This window comes from Cibotium barometz, chromosome 40 (assembly GCF_041138505.1).
Source record: "Cibotium barometz isolate CiBa-2024 chromosome 40, ASM4113850v1, whole genome shotgun sequence".
NCBI classification, from domain to species: Eukaryota; Viridiplantae; Streptophyta; class Polypodiopsida; order Cyatheales; family Cibotiaceae; genus Cibotium; species Cibotium barometz.
In genome coordinates, this window is record NC_141085.1 from 44,030,505 (window position 1) to 44,051,667 (window position 21,163).

A 21,163-nucleotide genomic window follows, 5' to 3' on the forward strand; every position below is an offset into this window, starting at 1 on the left:
TTGTTTACAATGATGGCCCATCTTTTCTCACAATTGGTATCACACAATCTTCTCACAATTTGGTGATTTTTGGTGATTTGAATGGAATGCTTGAAACAACTAGAAGAAGAGGCCTAAGTGTTTTAATGTTGGTAAGGATCCACAATGGTAGGATTCAAATTTACAATCAAGTCAATCAAAAGGCTTTGAGACCCCTGCTTAAAGCTTAAGGTAGAAATTTAGACAATGTTATTATTATGACATATAAATTTTGAGTATAAAAAGTAAGACTACTATTTCCATAGACTCTAAAATTTTTCCTCTATGATTGTATATCTATCGAAAAGGTTTATATACACCTAGTTAATATTTTAAATGGATGTCAATGTGTATGTTACGAGTAAAGATAGTCTACTAGTGTTACTACAAAGTGTAAACAAATGGGTTGCTCATAGCAAAAGGAAATTTATCTCTTAAGATTATTCATCTCATAAGTTTTTGATAAAGTTGGCATTAGTGTGCTTGGTTATGGTTCTCTCAACAAGCATAACAAATTGACTTTTTCCACGGACTTAAACTTAGACATGATTGCATTTGATTATTGTTGCTTTTCTTTAAATTATATAAGGTCATCAAGTATTGGGAGATATTCAAGTATATAATTATATAAGTTCATGAAGTATTGGGAGATATCCAATCCATATTTGAATTAACATGACTAATGAGATGATTTGGCTTTTTTTAATACTTTAATGATGGTTTTCCATGAGATCACGTGGCTAAAAAATGCCATTCATATCATCTATCAACCTATTGTGTGACCTCAAAGGTGAGGTAATATCAAGGGAAGGCCCACATAACAAGATCAGCCCCAAATCCATCAATTGTGACTCATAAATATATAGAATTCCAAGAATTTCCAACTATGTATCCAGTCTATAAATGCCTCACAAATCCAACAATCCAACAATCCAACAACCCTTCAAATCTTTCAAGCATAGAAGTAGGCTTCCATGAAGCCTCCGCTGGTGGAGCCTCTTTGTTGGGTAAACTCTTCCACTTGACAAACATCAAAGAATTGGGCAAGTTCCTTGGGCAAATTAAATGGCACACAAGGTTCCTTCGTTGTCTAACACATGTGGCACATCCATTGTATATACTCACAAAGAAGAATGATCAGTACATATGGAATGATAAATGCGAGCAGGAATTCCGGTCTACGTTTGCGAAGGACTTTCGAGTGCTCTTTCTTCCGAAGTTCGTCATTCTCTCTTATCGTTGAAGCTCACCATAGCGAGAAATGCAGCTCCTTTCTGGAACGCAATCTGACCATCCACTATGTGTATGGGAGACTTTGAAGAGGCTTCCAGAGACTAAAAACCAACCATCCTTCTAGGGATAGGAGTCACACCGAAAGGGGTGGTCCACCGAAGTCTTGAAACCAATCACACAAGTGAGAAAAAAAAATCTTTTTTTTTTGGTTTTCTAGTTGAATCTTCACACTTGAAGAAGGCTCTAATACCAATGTAACACGTGGAAGTTTAGTGGAAGAATCGATAACTTCAATGCTCAAAATTCAGCAATTGGTTGCGACGAACATAACGCACAATATAGAGAGAGATGTGCAGAGAGAGAGAGAGAGAGAGAGAGAGAGAGAGAGAGAGAGAGAGAAGGACACAATATTGGGTCCCATATATCCTCTATAAGGCCCCCACCACGAATTATGTATTTGCTTTATTAGAATGATGTACAATAATGCAAATCTAAAGATCTAAAGATCTGTTCTTGACCTGCACCTTTCACCTTTGCTATAGCACTCCCCCTAGCAGTCCTGGCCCTTGGGTTGCCACAACACTTTGTGAAATGTAAGATGATTGGACTAAATTCTGCCTCGGGCATTTATACCCACAAACGCTACTAGTCGGTTGGTTCTACTAGGGTAGACTTGCTTGCTAAAAGCCCCACGACCTAGTCAAATGCAATAAAATTCTATTTTATGCCATCGTTTTCAAAATGGCTAGCTTGCGCATGGCTGTGGGAAAACCTCTATTGCCTGGCTGCCTGGCTAGGCAAGGTCTCTAAGGCCTGTCGGCTGCCTGGCCAGGCCCCTTGGGCTGGCCGACAGCCTGCCCAGTCCTTCTATGGGCTCATGGGCAATTACACCTAGGGCCTTTGTTGGCCCCTTGGGATGGCATAAGGCCTACCCTTTGCCCATTCAAGGGATGGAACATCGCCTTCTTGGGGTAGCCCTAAGGGATGGCCCCATCCTATATGTCAACTACATGCTCTTCCTACAGACGCCTGGTGTCCAGTTGCAAACCCAACACTGAAATCATCTAACATCATTCCAGAGGGAGACTCACAATATGGACTGGCACCGCTTCATGTGCAAGACAATGCACACCTGACCTTGGATGCGTAGAATGGAACCCTGGCTAACTCATCCCGAAATGGGCTCAATGGCATCCTCCACCAATGGCAAAAACTCCTCCCAAATGCTCTTGACAATAAATCCAAAGAACTATTACCATGGCCTTGTTCATGCAATCTATTTGCAAGTAAAAAGACGTGCCAAACTATGCAAGAAGTGGAAAAAAAATGCATGATTTCCTCTAAAAAGGCAAACCACTTTGTTTAAAATGATGGGTATACCACTTCATGGAGGTTTTGAACTACTGTTGCTCTAACACATGAGCATGGCATTTTTTCAATAATCCAATTCCTCTATAAGAAAAACCGCACGGTATTTCCTGGGGAATTTGTACAGTGTTGCTCTTTGAAGGCATCCACATTGCATTTTGGGAGACTGTAGACATGGGCATGACAATTCATGGATTTTCGAGAGCCTAACTGCTCTAAACCCATTGGCATTTGGGGACTTCCTGGAGTGCCCACCTGTTCCTGAGCCAAACTATCCAAGAAGTGGAAAAAAAAATGCACGCTTTCCTCCAAAAGGGCAAACCAATTTCTTTAAAAATATGGGTTTACCACTTCATGGAGGTTTTGAACTACTGTTGCTCTAACACATGAGCATGGAATTTTTGCAATAATCCAAATGGGATTTTCGAGAGCCTAACTGCTCTAAACCCATTGGCATTTAGGGACTTCCTGGAGTGCCCACCTGTTCCTGAGTCATGCGTGGCATTTTCGCTGCCCAAGTGCCCAATCGCCTCTTGAAGCCAGGCCAGCTACATTCATGAACAATCTCTTGTCCCAGATTCTGCAATGACTTAATCCATTTTGCAAGCATTAATGTCAGTATGTATAACACTGCCCCATTAAGACACAAAGGAGCATGATACCATATCGACAAGGGTGCCACATGCCAGAAGGGCCATTAAACACCAGCTTTGTGCCTTACACTTACATCAATTCATCTCTCTTTCCCCTTGGCTGTGCTTGATAGATGCTATTCCCAGCCGTGATGACAGATTACTGCTCACAGCTTCTCCACTGGCTTTGCAAATGCCATACCACAGATCAGAACGCCTCATACATCTAAGACATTGAATGCAGCCTTTCCAATGAGCATAGACTCGTAGTGCTTCCAAAGGCCTCCTTTTCAATCTGCAGAGATGTCTCATTCCATGCCGCTCTTATCACAGTAAAACAAATAAACACGTGTGGCACTTGCTGTGCGTTCTCAAAGGGTGCTACCAACAGAGAAAGATGTGAGCATCACAACAGGAATGCCAAGGTTCATTAAACCTGTTGAATCCTGACCTTGATACACAAAGCCCCCACATTCTTACACTTTAAATTCTGATAACTGCTTCAGCTTCCTCCGGCATTGCATTAGCAACTCCTTGATTGATCAACAATGGAGAAAATTACAGAGTTTTAATGCTAGAAAAAGCAGAAATAAAAGACAAAGGTGGTGATGTGTTTTTATTTCATTCAGCTCCCATTCACAGCAAGCATTGGGGAGACTCAATTACATTTTTTCTCCTTTGACTTTCACACAGCAAATTTCAATTTGCCATGCATTGGAGAAGGCAGGAGAGCATTTACAATCTTTTTCTTTAGGGATCCCGTTCACAGAAAGCATTGGTTAGACACTGATGCTGCTGCCACCTGACCTTGATACATACAAGAGCGCCCACATTCTTACATTTTAACTGCTTCGGCTTCCTCAGGCACTGCATTGATACACCTTGAGTGATCAACAATGGAGTTTTAATGCTAGGGAAACTCAATTATGAAAAGCAGAAATAAAAGACAAAGGTGGTGATATGTTATTTCATTCAGCTCCCATGCACAGCAAGTATTGGGGAGACTCAATTACAATTCTTGTTTTCTTTGGATTTTGCACAGAAAATTTTGGGGAGTATCAATTTGCCATGCACTGGAGAGGGCGGGAGAGAATTTACAATCTTTTCCTTTTCACAGAACTCATTGGCGAGTAATCACTCTTTGTCTCCCATGCATTGGAGACCGCACAGAAAGAGGATGCTCAATGCTTGGGTACCCCCATCTGCCACACCTTGAGCCTTCCAGCACGGTCGCCTGAGAAAGCCAGCCCACTGGGCCCGGTCTCGAGGGACTGGATGGGCTCGGGTGAGAAGAGGACGGCCCTCTCTGTGAAGGAGGGCAGCTCGTACACTCGAACAACATTGTTCTCACCTGCGTAGGAACACATCAAGATAGGTATGCCGTCCTCGCTCACAAATCCGGATAATGCAATTAGCTCAGGGGCTTCTGTATCTGCATGGCCAGTCGAAGTCTTGGGAGGGGTGTGGGTGTAGTGAAGATCCAACTGGGCACCTTCTAGCTGCCAAATGTTGAGCGTGCCATCGACAGAGGCCGAGAGGAGAAACTGATTCCAAGAGAGTAGGCCAGTGACAGGGCCTGTGTGGGCGGCAAGGAGAGTGTGTAGGCAATGGCCGGTGGTGAGGTCCCAGAGCCTGATGCTCCCGTCAGCTGAGCCCGAGAACAAGAATTTTCTGTCGGAGAACATGTAGGGCTGGAGGGTGTGCACGGGCCCAGAGTGGGCGCCCGACGATAGCGAAGCGGCTGGAACCAAGGAGTGTGTTTCGGAGTCGAACCTCCATACTAGGATGACACCGCAGTCAGTCCCGGCAAACAGCATGTCATCGGCAGCAGCCAAAGCGCGGACCTGGCCGGCGGGAGCGGCGCAAAGCTTCTGTTGCGCTTGGGTCTTCAGATTCCAGACCTGGACCTCGTTGGGAATCCCGACAAACAGACTTTCGGGATTGCTGTTACTGCTGAAGAGGCATCCAACCTCTCCCTCTAAAGGGATGGCCTGGATGCATTGGCCGGACTCGCAATCCCAAACCTTTACCTTCCGGTCTCGGCCCCCGGTGAAGAGGGTGTTGGAGCCTTGAGGAAGGACTATGCCCGTCAAAGAACACCCTTTGCTGTGGCCTTCCAACTCGGTGAAGAGGGCAGCTGCGCCTTCCGTGTGTGCATGCAAGAACTTGCAGCAACTCTGGTCGCCCTTGGGGCAGGGGCTCCCACGCAAATAGAACGAGCAGGGCTTGGATATCGGCCCCCTGCGCCAGGTGAGATTGGAAGAAGAGTACGACTGCGGTAGGGCATGGGAAAACCTGCAGGGGTTGCGGGTGCACCTGCCTTGCAGCCAGAATCTGCAGACGATGGTTTCCTGCTCATGTATCGAGTCATGGTGATGGTGGTGGCCTCCGTGCACTGCAGCGGCCATGGCGAGGTATGAGGCGAAGGGGCAGATCGAAGGCAAGAATGCAGCGAATTTGAGAGCTCGTGGGTTGACAAAGAAGCTACCTGTGGGCAGGGCAAAGAGCTTGAGCGTTGATCAAAGACGCTTGTTCTGTGCTAATTTACCCTATTTATACCTAGGGAGAGCGCGTGCCGAGAGCGCGTGCTTTTGTCCCTCGAAGGTTCTTAGACATATACCATTAATTTCTAGAGTGCTCGTCTTTCTTTTTTTCTTTTTTTGACCAATAGTAAATATATATATGAACCAGAAAAATCTAGGGACACCATTAAATCAGTTACATCCTAAAGTTACTCAATCTCTCTACTTTTCTCTCTTCACTTCATTTAAAAGATTACAAAAAGTAAAGCCTATCTCTCATCTTCTAGAGCAAAAAATAAGTTACTCAATCTCTCTCCTTTTCTCTCTTCACTTCATTTACAAGATTATGCAATTTGATACCCCAGTTATATGCAAGCTTCCATCATGGCCTCTGTAGTACACCCCCGTGGGCGTGGGGTCTGTTTTTTTTAAATATCCCCTTTCTTAGACCATATTTTAACTGTGGACCTGGTCCCAACTGGATTTTCTATGAATGCAACAAAGGTGTGGTCAATTTGTTTCTCCTTGTGATACCACCTTCTGGTTCTAGGACCAAATCTAGGCAATCTAATTTTGCCTCCTTCCGTATCATCCACCTGCAAAAATGAGTCATGGGTTAGGAAAACCCCTAGTATGTTTGAGACTTCCCGAAAGTACGGCATAAGTCAGGGGATGCTCATCTGCAACTTCATTAGAAACTGATCCAGACCCTGAATTCACATTAATCACAGACCAACACATACAAATACATTTGTGCATTACACCTGCCACATCAACACCAACCAAAGAAACATTTTAAAACAAAGTAGCATTTCTAGTAGACCAGATTTCCCACAAACAGCATGCTCTGATCATGTTGAATAAGAATCCTGCAACTTCATCATTAAATGCCCATTTTCCAAGTAACCAGTCCCCCCCCCTCCAGTAGCTCTAGATTCCTAGAGCCTGCCCAACCCATTTTCCAATCCTTTCCCAAGCACCCCTGATGACTGGGCAATCCCAAAAGGCATGTTTGCCATCCTCTAATGCAATTTTACATCTGGGAGACAACTTCAATAGTAAAGTTTTTGTGAAGCAATTTAGATCCAATGGGAAGAGCCCACATACAAACCCTCCACAAAAAAACCTAAAACTTTATGGGCATCTCATTCTCCCATATCTGTTTCCACCTCTTTTTCCAACTCACTCTCCATATCCTATTGACATAGTATTTAACATTGTTTTCTCCCCTTCTCAGCTCTATATATAATTCTCTTGTTTTGCCATTTGCTAGCTTAGCCCCGTTAACCCAAGCCCAATCCTTAATCCGACAAGTCTCATCCACAGCTATGGAACACCATCCATTCTGTAGGCTGATTAATCACATGAGTCATCAAGTCTCTCTCCCTTGCTAAAGAATGGGTGGGCATATTTGTGACATTCACCGCAAAACGAATCCCTAGGAACCTAACAATTTGACCTTTTTGGACAACCTCACATCCCCATCTCTGCATGTCAAAGTCATTATCTTCTGTCAAGCTTATGATTCTAGACTTTTGAATATTACATCTTGAGCCAGATGCCTCAACAAGTTCCTAAATGATAGTCAAAGAAAGTCTAACATTACTGTTCTCAGCCTTCAAGAATAATAGAGAACCATCAGCAAAGCATTGTATCACCAATTGTTCATTGTATCTCAACTTCAACGCAGTGATGTTCCCATCTTTGCAAGCATTCTCTAGAGACACCACCAAGGGATGAGAGGCAATAGCAAATAGAAGGGGGGCCAGGGGGCAACCTTGTCTCACATATCTATTGATCTCAAATCCTCCCACTAGCCTCCCATTTAGCAAAACATTAGACTTCCCTCCCTAGGACAGTGTAAATATGCAAGTAGCCATTTTGGTTCCAAATCCAAGCCTCTCCATAACTCTTGCCACAAAAGACCAATGGACCCTATCATAGGCATTTTCCAAGTTCAATTTTAACATTATGCAGTTTTGCTGAGTTTTGAGAGCAATGTCCCTTCTAGCATGGCGGCAAAGATATTACTCAAATATTATCATAGATTGATCTTCCCTTAATGCAGTTTTGCTGAGTTTTGAGAGCAATGTCCCTTCTAGCATGGCAGCAAAGATATTACTCAGATATTATCATAGATTGATCTTCCCTTAATGAGACCATGTTGTTTCCTAGAAATGACTTCGCGTAGCACAGGAGTAATTATGAGAGGAATCACCTTTGCCATGATCGTATAGATCATAGTTAGAAGAGTAATGGGCCTCCAATGAGCAAATCTGGTGCAAGTAGTTTGCTTTGGGATTAGTTTCACGGGGCCCTCTTTGAAATCCAAATCCATAGTGCCTGACTTGAATGCCTTTATGCACACTTCCCCAACAAAATCCTTCAAGGAGGGCCAAAAGGCTACAAAAAGGCCATCCCACCCAGGGGCTTCATCTCTACCCAGTTTCAAAAGATGAACCCAGTACTCATCAACATTAATATCCTTTTCTAACCATCTAGCCTTATTTGGGTCTACATAGTGATTGATTAAGCCTAATAGCCTGTCTTTTGCCTGAAACATCCTTTGAGAGTTGTCCTCTTTTAGACTTAATGTAGCACCCAAAACATCTACCCATTTTCTAGCTATTAATTCCATGTTATCCATAGGGAGGCCCTCCTCATCCAAGATGTTCCCTAGCACTTCTATGTTGTTCCTCCCTTTAACAAGGTTAAACAAATGGCCCCCGGGCTTCCTGAGATTATTAAATGATTTCCATCTTGCCCAATTTCCCTCTTCTCTAGCACATCTATCATCTTCATTTTTTAAACCAACCTAACATTTAAATTACAAATTAGTCTCTTTTACAATGAGGTTCCTAGTCTGTCCTTTGAACTGAAGACTCTCCAATTGTGTTGCCCATTTTCTTCTTTCACTCCTCCTTTCATCATTACACCAATTTTAAATCAATAAAATGAGATATTTCATCTCTCCTCTCTCCTTTTTCAAAACTAGATCCAAAAAGTAAGCTGAACTGACCCAAAAATGGTCAAAAATTGACCAAACTGATCTGAAAAATTCTAAAACTAGTTTGCTTGGTTAGAGGTTCACTTTTTCCTATAAATAGAAGCCTCGCCCTTTGTAAAAGCTTAATGGTGTTTATGCACTGTTACTATATTCCTGTCCTGAGCCATTTATATTGAATTTTTTTAATAATTCAATTATTTTTGGCCTAATTCTCTCTAAAGTGAATTGGTGGCCACTCTTGCTTCAAACAAGAGTAGAACCCTCAATCCCTCAAGCCAAAGAAGAGCTTACAAGCTCCATGTAAGCTAATTTTCTTACTTTGTTTAATGAAAAATCTATGGTTTTCTTGATTTTTATGTTTTACAGATGATTGAATTAAATTCAAATGCTATGCCTTTGATGGAAAGGCCACCTCCTTCTCTTCTTTACATTCCAACCTTTCTCAATCCTAGAAAATATTTAATAAGTGATTAATTAAACTCTTCTTATTGTTTACTCTCTTGAATTTAGAAGATTGAGTAGATTAGAGTTCTTTAATTCTAATTTGGGTTAGTTAAGTTAAATAAAGATAGATAAAAATGAGAAATGGTCAGCCAGGTTATGGCAAAATTTTATGAAATAGACAGTTTATTTTTATGTTGTTCCAAAAGAGTAATTCCCACCATTTTTGTATCTAAAAGAAATATTCTAATTACTCCATGTATATATTCACCTATGAATATGCATGGATATCACTGATAATAATTATTAAATTTGATTTTTATGCATAGAAAGATGCATAAAGGAATTATTTTTATTACAAAAGTGTTATTCTTATTAAATTTGATTTCCATGCATAGAAAGATGCATAAAGGAATTATTTTTATTACAAAAGTGTTATTCTTATTAAATTTGATTTTCATGCATAGAAAGATGCATAAAGGAATTATTTTTATTACAAAAGTGTTATTCTTATTAAATTTGATTTTCATGCATAGAAAGACGCATAAAGGAATTTTTTATTACAAAAGTGTTATTCTTATTAAATTTGATTTTCATGCATAGAAAGACGCATAAAGGAATTTTTTATTATAAAAGTGTTATTTTTATAAAAAGTGTTATTCTTATAAAAATTGATTTTATGCATAAATAGATGCATAAAGAAATTCTTTTTATTTTAAAAGAGTTATTCCTATCAAAATTAATTTTATGCATAAATAGATGCATAAAAGGATTTTTTTAATGAAAGTGTAATTCCCATTGAAGTTGATTTTTATGCATAAATGGATGCATAAAGAATTTTTATATCAAGATTAGAATTCTCTTAAATTCTATGTTTAAATTCTATGAGTATTTGATAAATGAATAATTAAATACTCAAAGAGAAATTTCTATCGTTTTATATTCACACAAAATGTAAAAAGAAAATTCAAGAAATCTATCAAGATCGAAATATTCAGATGAATGATTAATTTATTCCTCATTGGAATTCGTATAACTAATTTAGAAATCAGTTAAGTGAATATTCAAAGAAAGAAATTTTCAGTAAAATAGTAACTAAATTATCAAATCTTTTCGAGAAAGATAGTTCAGGAAAAATCTTATCCGACTCGAACCTTGAATCAGACTATGACCAAGACTAAACTCTTTCGTCAGTTTCAAGGAAAGAAGGTGTGACTAGTTTAGAAAAATACACTCAAAACTCCCGCCAAATCTGAAACTAAGTTTGAGACCCTTCAAATTGATCCGTGGATCAAGGTTATAGAATTCGAGGAGTTCTGGTATAGAATTTAGAATTCTGATCAAAAAGTTTTGGGGATACTGATTCAAGAAATACTCCTTGTATTCCAAAGAAAATCAAACTGGAAACTTGCATAGAAACCCTGTTTTCTTAAAGGATTGTCTTATGCCAAAATACTGGAGGGGGCAGAGGGGTCTCATAGTTCATCTCCGAGCCACTAGACTCTCCATCAACAAGAGAATGCCCTATAGAAATATGAGGCATACCAAGAGGCTCAACCACTTTCTCTTTACCTTTATGTGATGTCATGTGAATCAAATAGATGTGATGGATGGATGGATGGGATGTGATGTGAATCAGATAGATGTGAATGAATGGATGGATGGGATGTGAATGTGTATGTGAAGAATGTATGTGAATGTGCATGTGAAGAATGTATGTGAATGTGCATGGGAAGAATGGATGTGAATGTGCATGGGAAGAATGGATGTGGATGAGTATGTGAAAGAATGGATGTGGATGTATGTGAAAGAATGGATATGGATGTGTATGTGAAGAATGGATGTGGATGAGTATGTGAAAGAACGGATGTGGATGTATGTGAAAGAATGGATGTGGATGTGTATGTGAAAGAGTGTGATGTGAATAGATGTAAAGAGATGTGATGTGACATGAATATATGTGGATGTGAAGTAATAGATATGAATGTATGGATAGATGTGGGTAGTCATACATGTGAATGATTGGATGGATGTGGATGAATGAGATGAGATGTGTATGAATGAGATATGATGTGGATAGAATGTATGTGATGGGATGGGATGGTGATGAGATATGATGTGGATAGAATGTATGTGATAGGATGGGATGGTGATGAGATATGATGTGGATAGAAGTGATGTGATATAATGTGGATAGAATGTATGTGATGTGATGGGATGGTGATGAGGATGAACTTAATAAAATGAATGAATGAATGTGATGAATATGAATGAATGTGATGTGATGGATGTTAAAGGATGTGATGTAAATGAAAGTGATGGTGGACGTGAATAGATGTGATGTGATATGAATCAGGATGTGAGTGAATGAGATGTGATGTAAATTGGGATAGATGTGAATGGATGATATGTGATGTGAATGAATATGATGTGATGAGATGTGGATATGGTTAGATGCGAGTGGATTAGATCTGACGCGGATAAATGAGGAAAGAGTTGATGAGATGGAAATACATATGAAATAAATGAGGAAAGATTTGATGAGATGGAAAATGATGTGATGAGAATGGGAATACATATGAAATAAATGAGGATTGATGTGGAACAATAAGGAAAGACGTGAGTTCATTATAGAAACTGTATTTATGACCTGTTTTTAAATGACTGTATTTATGACCTGTTTTTAAATGCTGGGGAAGCATTTTTACCGTCTTGTGAATGAGGTCGTGGAGACCTAACTGATAAAGTTGCAATAGCTGACAGAGAGTCAACGGAGGATGTCTCGTGTAGCAAGGTTGGCCGAGGTTTTGACCAGCCTCGGTTCGATTTAAATGGTGAGCTTCCAGTACGGTGGATGAGGGACCAAGGAAGCGGCCTATGAGTGAAGCGCTAGGTGACTTGCGAAGTATTCTAGAGGGTGCTGACCATACGGTGCTCGGGCTCTGGGTCGCCGAAGATACCCACACGTACGTCATGGAAGATATTGGAACAAGGAGTAAGAGTTGTTTTCTAAATTCGAGCATGGATCTGGTTGATTGACCTTGCTGGGCCTCAACGGATGAGTCCATGGCTCTTTTATATGGATCTGTTGGTTGACCTTGCTGATTTCAACGAAGATTCCATTTTGATTTTTATAAGTGAATATATTGCCGCGTACTATGAGGTAGGAACTATCGAAAAGGCCCTGAGTGGATAGGTGGTGAGTGTTCTGGTTGCCAATGATGCCATAGGTACATCGATGAAGGAAAAATTGAAAATTAGGATTTAACTAGATATTTTGGAGGATTATGATCAGTGATACTATAATTTCATTAAATGATTGTTTTAAAGACAGCTCAATCTGTGAAAAAGGCAATTTCATATTGGATGTGTAAGTGGTGTGACTAGTTTTAATTTTGCATGAATATCCGGCTAGGGGGTCTGGAAACTCTTTTCCCTGGTACCCGGGACAAAAACCTAACCAGATTCTTAAATGGATCCCATCACTACAGTGTTCATGCTTGCTTGTGTTCTTGCATGCTTGATTATCAGTGTATGTGAGTAGGAATGGTAATGCTCTCCTTTCTCTCCTTCTCTACCTTCGCTTTGCTATCTACCATGTGTCCTTTTGCATACTAGTGGCATGAGGTAGAGGTTGAGCTCTCCATAGATCCTTCCCTCTTGCTTCTATCTAGCATTGGATCTCTTCCTGGGTGACACAAAGAGAGTGTGGATTGAGACCCTAGCGGCTTCACATCGAGGAGTTAACCCCTTATAGGGTTGGCCAAGTGCTATTCTCTGGATTTGACTCTTGTATGCATCTTTCCTCTCTTATTTCCTCGTGTGTGCAAGAAGGTAGTATGTTTTTCTTAATAGAGTGAGAGCTAAGGAGGTAAGCAAGAGGCAAGAACAAGCAAGCAAGGAAATGGTACACGGGTAAGAGCATCATCTCTTTCCCTTCTTGGTTTAGGTACAACACCCCCCTTGGTATCTCCCTGAACTACACATCTCCAATTGACGAGCTATTTTTGCAGGCCTGGAGGTATTTGTGCGGTACATAGTTTTTTGTACTAAAGTTTTGCGGCCAAAACCACGTTTTCAGCATGTTTTGGTCTCTGTTTTGTCACTGCAAGGTATTTTTGATAGCTTTGGGAAGTTCTGGTGGAGAACTGTCTTTGGTCGACATCTGGTTATTATAGTGCAACGGTGCATTTTAGGATTATAGACAGTGTTTGCACATGTATTATTGATATTGGGTATATGTACATCTAGTGACCTATAGGTTGTGCTAAAGTACCGCTCTACAACAATTCACAAAAGATACTCTTGTGTTATAGGTTACATACAGAAATTGTTTGTTTGTAGGTTTTTGATTGTTTGTAGGAAACCATGTATGACAGAATCAATCAAATTGTCAGTGAGAAGCTGGACAAGAACAACTTCCATGCCTAGAAGTACCGCTCTACAACAGTTCACAAAAGATACTCGTGTTATAGGTTACATATAGAAATCGTTTGTTTGTAGGTTTTTGATTGTTTGTAGGAAAGCATGTATGACAGAATCAATCAAATTGTCAGTGAGAAGCTGGACAAGAACAACTTCCATGCCTAGAAGTTCATAATGACTAATTTTCTTATTGGGTAAAGGATTTTGGGACTATGTCGAAGGAGACGATGAGGAGCCTCTGTAGTTGTCTCTGAAGATAATGCCACTCCAACAGATACAAAGGCATTCAAGGATTGGAATCAGGGTGCCAGGAAAGTCATGTATTGGCTTTCGATTAGTGTCACAAAACACAATGATAGGACACATACAGGATTCCAATACTCCAACAGTTGCATGGAAGAACCTGGTGTGTAGATGTTCCAAACCAATACAAAGGCAAGGAAACTGCAGCTAAAACAAGAACTGCATACAGTGGAAAAGAAAAGCGTGTCTATCAATGAGTATGATTTAAAGATCAATGGCATTGTTTAATCCCTTGGGTCTATCAATGTATTGGTGGAGGAGGATAATTTGGTGAGTGTCTATTTGAATGAGCTTGGCAAAGAGTACAAGCCATTCAAGACCTCCATTGTAGTATGAGTGAATATTCCTACCTTTCGGGACTTGGTGTCTATGCTAATCATAGAAGAAAAGTCTCTAGGTGAGGACTCTTATTCATCACACAAAGCAAGAACACATCAAAACATGCCTTTTACTCCAATTCAAGTAGAAGAAAACATAGAGGTCATGGTCGAGGCCAAGGTGGCCAACAAGGAAATCAGAATTCTGGACAACAACAGTCCAATGATTTGCATCAGCATACACAGGTTGAAGAGGCCAGTGTAAAGGTAGGGGGAGCCAAAGAGGCCGAGGTGGTTGGCAAAGAAATTAGAGTGCAAATAGCTTAGAGTGCTATTATTGTGGCAAAACAGGGCACATGGCAAAGGACTATTATAAAAAAGTGGAAAGTTGCAGCAAGGCAACTATGCATCATCTAGTAAAGAGGGTGGTGATGATAGAAGTGAGCATCTATTTATGATGACAAAAGTTAGCAGCTGTTTGTGATGTAGCACATGCTCAATTCCATAATAGGGAATGTGTTAGGATCTCAAGATATATGGTATGTGGATTCTAGCGTCTCTAACCACATGACCAGTCATGCTGAGTGGTTTAGAGACATCCAAAAAATGAAAAAACCAAGTTATGTAGAAATAGGTGATGATACTGCACATCCCATTATGCATGTTGGTAAAGTGCCATTGTCTATGCAGGATGGAAAAATTAAGTGCTTGGTAGATGTACTTTATGTTCAAAATTGTTCTATGAAAAAAGAATCAACGGTTGTGCCTCTCGATGGGGAAAAAAGCGTTGGTTTCTATGATCCAAGTGCAAGTTTCTTCCTTGATCTGACCATGTGACTCACAGGTTCGGTCGGATCAGTTTAGTCAATAATGACCCTGACTACGTTAGAGTACAAATATCATGGAGGAATCGCCTGTGCTTTCCGGTAGGGGAAAGTTTTTCCGGGTGTGGTTTTTGAAGAACCAAGGGATTAGTCTCTTGTCTGGATATCCGTTGGTGGGCGAGACCCCGAGTGAGGGAAGGTGAACCCATGTATAATAAGGAGTATCTCCCACCAAACCCTTACTAAAATTAGTCATAGGATCATTAATACGATACCACCACTCATTCCCTCCATCCATTTTAAATTTTCACGTAATTCTACCATTGTACTTGCATGATGTCAAGAAGGGAGACTCTTCTCTTACACTGCATGCAGTTCATTCAACCCACCTGAGTGCAAACTATCCATTTTGAGAACACATCCAATCACCAATATTTGTACATGTCAGCCCATTTTAGGCTTTTCTCAGTTGTTTTTGTTTATTTTCATTATGTGTTTAGTCTTTTATGTGAATTCTTCTCACCATCACACCCAATCCGAATGTACAATTCAACCCATCTTGTAGTTTTCCTACTTTTAATTTTTTGTTTTATTTCTCAATTATTTTTTGTTTGATTATGTGTTTAGTCTTTTATGTGAATTTTTCTCACTAATCACACCCAATCCCAATGTACAATTTAACCCATGTCATAGTTTTCCTACTTTTAATTTTTTGTTTTCATTGTGTGTTTAGGATTTTATGTAAATTATGTTGTGTAATCAGTGCATGTGTGTAGATTTAGGGTGGTGCAAATTCTGTACATGTATGTTGCTCCTATACAACCAAAAGTTTGTGTGTTTCTTCTATACTGCTAGAAGCTTCTAAAATGGGCCTTTTTGTGCTGCTTTGACACTTCCATAAGCTTTCAAACTGCATACATTTGTCTTCTATTACTAGGAAAGCCTTCAAAATCTTCCCATAAAAGTTTTGTTTTCTATGTGTGGGATGATAGAGTTTTTCAAAGGGTTTTGTGGGTGGTGTCATCATGCATGCTTTGTGTGGGAGGGTAGTTGTTGCCTGTCTATGTTGATGTTCTTTGCTTCAGGGAGAGAGAGAGAGAGAGAGAGAGAGAGAGAGAGAGAGAGATCAAAACTTCTTGTGTTTCTTATTGAATGACATACCTTCACTGTTGACAACCCTTCAAAACTAACTATTACAATTTGTTTTTTAAAAGGTTGATGTTTATCTAAAATTACATTCGTTGTTTGATTAATCTTTGTTTTGGGTTTGTATTTGGGGCTTAAAGACAAGGCCACCCTAAAATCTTTTTTTTTTTTCCGAGAAGGCCACCCTAAAATCTAGTCAACACAAGAAGGCGGCAAAGTCTGAGGAGAATTTGTGGCCCAAGCACTCTGGTCCACTTAATTGGGCTTTCTTCCTTCAGGTAAAGCCAAAGAACATCCTTGCACTGAGAGGGTGGATGGTTGACATGTGGGGAAAGGTGGAAAGAGAAAACCACCGTGGTTATGTTTTCCACAACTTAAAGGAGTCTTGGAAAAGGGAGTTTATGGATTTGTATTCTTCCATATACCAAACTAGCAATGTTGCCCTATTGGTCCTCGTCCCTATCACCTCACACACTCCTCACACATGCTCTCTAGTATCACTATCATGTGATAAAGAAGAATATTAGAAAGAGAGTTAGAAAGAGAAAAACTTAATTGTATAATGGAAGAGTAAATTGCATTATGAGAGAAACTTGCCTATATACAAGGCCATAAGTGTTCCCACACAATTAAATTATACTTGATCGGGGCTCATAAGTGGTCTATTTCTTATACAATGCTTAATCTCATAATAAATCCATAAAATATATTATTAGATATCTCATTCTAGCTTGCTACCACACGCTCTTGGAGTGAGAAGAATCACCATACCTATTTCGAACCATTATGGGCGCATGTCCAAGTTCTAGACATGGACATCGTTGCTTCATCGCTTGATCATACATCCTTTCAGTGTCTCATCCTTTTCTCCTTGATGTAGAATCTCCGATTATAGCATGTTTTAATCCCAAAAAGGGTTAACATTGTAATGAAAGGATATTAAGAAGCCTAAGGGTATGCAAAGCTCTTCAACATGAAATATGGATTACCATGTTAAAAAATTTAGAATATGGATTATGATGTTAAAAAAACAAAATATTGACTACGATGTAATATTTCTCAAGAAGAAATATAATATCTTTTTATCTATTTTTTAACTATCTTTCGACTCTCTATTATTGCAAAGTAGAATTTCATCATAATTTAAATTAAATAGTCTTTTAATATCTGACACCATCTTGAAATTTTGTAGTATGATGCTATGAAGTTGACTATAGATGTTTATGAAATGCTTATAGGTCAAATCACAAAAAAACTTCTATTATGTGTGTTAGTCACTTTATCTTCTTTGTAGACCTTTTTTGTTGTGTGAAGAAGAAGAAGAATTTTTAGCCTCTCACCTTGTGTGTGCTCTTCTAGGGTTTGTGTGAGTGTGTGTGTGTGCTTGTAAGAGCTCAAGCTCTCTTATCCCTTACATCTTTTCACAACCCCCCACACAGTACCTCAAAGGGGGAGATCCTGTCGCCACCACCATCAAAGCGTGATGAGATCGACCCTCCACTCAACCCTCTAAATTGGCACGATCCCCTCAACCGCACTAAGTTCAAGCAGGCCATAGCCATCCTGCTCAGTTTGACAGCCTCTCGCCCCACATCACCGATCTCCTCGACATCTACGTCCTGTGCCCGTACCTCAAGGCGAAGCATCACCCATGGTGGCACAATCACCCACCCCGAACCCGTGGGCAGGTATAACTTTGGAACTCTTGGGCGAGCAACGAGCATGGAGGCGACCTTTCCTCACCAAACCCTTTATCTGGGAGACACTATAGCGCGCCATGCACAATCAAGATCAACTTCCGACTACCTCTCTTGATTTGTAGACGACAGTGGGCACAGAACGTCTTCCATGAGGAGCAGAAGGAGAATCCCAAGTTGAATTTCAACTTCCCTTGGTTCGCTCCCCCATCCGCGCAACATCCTTGCACTTAAGAAAGCATGGTATGGCGCTTCCATGAATTCATTCGCCACCGCTACGACCAAGTCCCTAACCCAGATGTGATCACCCCACCATTCACTTCTTCAATCTCATCATCACACTGCTGGAGTCGTTTCCTGATTGGGGGACCATTACTCTCAAGGCTCACAAGGTCTTGCTTTTGACATCAACAAAAGGCCCACCCTTAAGCAATTCTTCAGCTATTACGAGCACATTATGTGGATGCTCGCTTGGCACCCTTAAACCTAAGATATGATGGAGACCACTTTTTGGGCAAGTTACAAGGTCTTCCATCAAGCCCCTCCTTCTGCTACCTCATGCCGGGATTTCATCCACACCTACTCGATCTATTATTGCTAGATCTGGCCAGTTCCAAGGACGGACTTGCATGAGGGAGGGGGGTATGTTAAAATGACTCCGGTTAACATGACCTTTCTCATGGCTACACCCCTTGTACTTTATCTTTTTCTAACCGTGCAATGCACAGATTGTATATGAGACATGGGATGACCGAGGTTATGGCTTATGTATCATTGGTCATGAGGAATAGATGTACATAGAGCTAGAGAACTAGGAAGACTAGTTTTGGACCCCCACTTCTAAATGGGCGACTGGACATTGTAAATATGAGCTCATGTATATAAGACATTTTTATGAAATATGAAAGGTGACAATCCCATTTGACTCACTTGAGTTTGCCTTCTCTCTCTTTTTCTCATTTGTGAGCTTGTGGTTGGGGCAGTTGGCTAACCCACGGGACTAGGCTGGACTGATGGATCCCTAATATGAGACTCAATTCTATTGTGGCACGATAGATGAAGTAAATCCCGGATAAAAATTAATCTATGGAAAAGAATCAATGGCTGTGCCTCTCAACAATGAGAAAAAAAGTGTTGGTCTCTACGATCCAAGTGCAAGTCTTTTTCTTGATCTGACTATGGGACTTACCAGTTTGGTCAGATGAGTTCATTTGGTTAAGGCTCTTGACTATGTTAGAGTAAAAATATCCTGGAGGAATCGCCCGTGCTTTCCAAGAAAGGAAAGTTTTTCCAGGTTCGGTTTTGGAAAAACCGAGGGATTAGTCTCTTGTCCGGATATCCGTGGGGTGAGGCCCCGAGTGAGGGACCCTGCCCCGCCCAAGAAGTGCTACTTTCGCTGCTAGCACCCCTGAATTCGTTGCGCGGAGGGGACAGGGATCTTTCAGGCTAGATGGAAATCATTTAATAATCTCAGGAAGCTTGCGGGCCATTTGTTTAAGCTTGTTAAAGGGAGGAACAACATAGAAGTGCTGGGGAACATCTTGGATGAGGAGGGCCTCCCTATGGATAACATGGAATTAATAGCTAGAAGATGGGTAGATTTTTTGGGTGCTACATGAAGTCTAAAAAAGGGTAGCTCTCAAAGGACGTTTTAGGCAAAAGACAGGCTATTAGGCTTAATCAATCACTGTGTAGACCTAAATAAGGCTAGATGGTTAGAAAAGTATATTAATGTTGATGAGTACTGGGTTGCTCTTTTGAAACTGGGTAGAGATGAAGCCCCTGGGTGGGATGGCCTTTTTGTAGCCTTTTGGCCCTCCTTGAAGGATTTTGTTGGGGAAGTGTGCATAAAGGCATTCAAGTCAGGCACTATGGATTTGGATTTCAAAGAAGGCTCGGTGAAACTAATCCCAAAGCAAACTACTTGCACCAGATTTGCTCATTGGAGGCCCATTACTCTTCTAAGTGTGATCTATAAGATCATGGCAAAGGTGATTCCTCTGAAAAATACTCCTGTGCTACAAGAAGTCATTTCTAGGAAACAATATGGTCTCATTAAGGGAAGATCAATCTATGATAATATCTGAGTAATACTAAGGAGTATACTGAGGAGGCCATTGGGAGGATGAAAAGGAGAGGTGTGTCAAAGGGGTCATGGAGGAAATTTGACAATGATATGCAAGGGATAATTAGAGCGGTAGGCAATTTGAGAGCTGAGGAAAGGAGGAGTGAAAGAAGAAAATGGGCAACACAATTGGAGAGTCTTTAGTTCAAAGGACAGACTAGGAACCTCACTGCAAAAGAGACTAATTTGTAATTTAAATGTTAGGCTGGTTTAAAAAATGAAGATGATAGAAGTGCTAGAGAAGAGGGAAATTGGGCAAGATGGAAATCATTTAATAATCTCAGGAAGCCTAGGGGGCATTTGTTTAAGCTTGTTAAAGGGAGGAACAACATAGAAGTGCTAGGGAACATCTTGGATGAGGAGGGCCTCCCTATGGATAACATGGAATTAATAGCTAGAAAATGGGTAGATGTTTTGGGTGCTACATTAAGTCTAAAAGAGGACAACTCTCAAAGGACGTTTCAGGCAAAAGATAGGCTATTAGGCTTAATCAATCATTGTGTAGACCCCAATAAGGCTAGATGGTTAGAAAAGGATATTAATGTTGATGAGTACTGGGTTGCTCTTTTTAAACTGGGTAGAGATGAAGCCCTTGGTGGGTGGGATGGCCTTTTTGTAGCCTTTTGGCCCTCTTTGAAGGATTTTGTTGGGGAAGTGTGCATAAAGGCATTCAAGTCAGGCACTATGGATTTGGATTTCAAAGAGGGCCCCGTGAAACTAATCCCAAAGCAAACTACTTGCACCAGATTTGCTCATTGGAGGCCCATTACTCTTCTAACTGTGATCTATACGATCATGGCAAAGGTGATTCCTCTCATAATTACTCCTGTGCTACGGGAAGCCATTTCTAGGAAACAACATGGTCTCATTAAGGGAAGATCAATCTATGATAATATCTGAGTAATATCTTTGCTGCCATGCTAGGAAGGGACATTGCTCTCAAAACTCAGCAAAACTGCATAATGTTAAAATTGAACTTGGAAAATGCCTATGATAGGGTCCATTGGTCCTTTGTGGCAAGAGTTATGGAGAGGCTTGGATTTGGAACCAGAATGGCTACTTGCATATTTACATTGTCCTAGGGAGGGAAGTCTAATGTTTTGCT

The 21,163-nt window shown here is 40.5% G+C and overlaps 1 protein-coding gene across 1 annotated transcript; it reads right to left on the bottom strand.

The window, feature by feature from the left end:
- Positions 1–3,052: 3,052 nt before the first annotated feature.
- On the bottom strand, positions 3,053–5,760 carry LOC147615541 (zinc finger CCCH domain-containing protein 17-like). Its single transcript, XM_086779655.1, has 2 exons — positions 4,603–5,760; positions 3,053–4,118 (listed from the first exon to the last, which is right to left on the bottom strand). The coding sequence occupies exons 1-2, from the start codon at positions 5,657–5,659 to the stop codon at positions 4,087–4,089; spliced, it is 1,089 nt and encodes a 362-aa protein (XP_086635781.1). The 5' UTR covers positions 5,660–5,760; the 3' UTR covers positions 3,053–4,086.
- Positions 5,761–21,163: the final 15,403 nt, after the last annotated feature.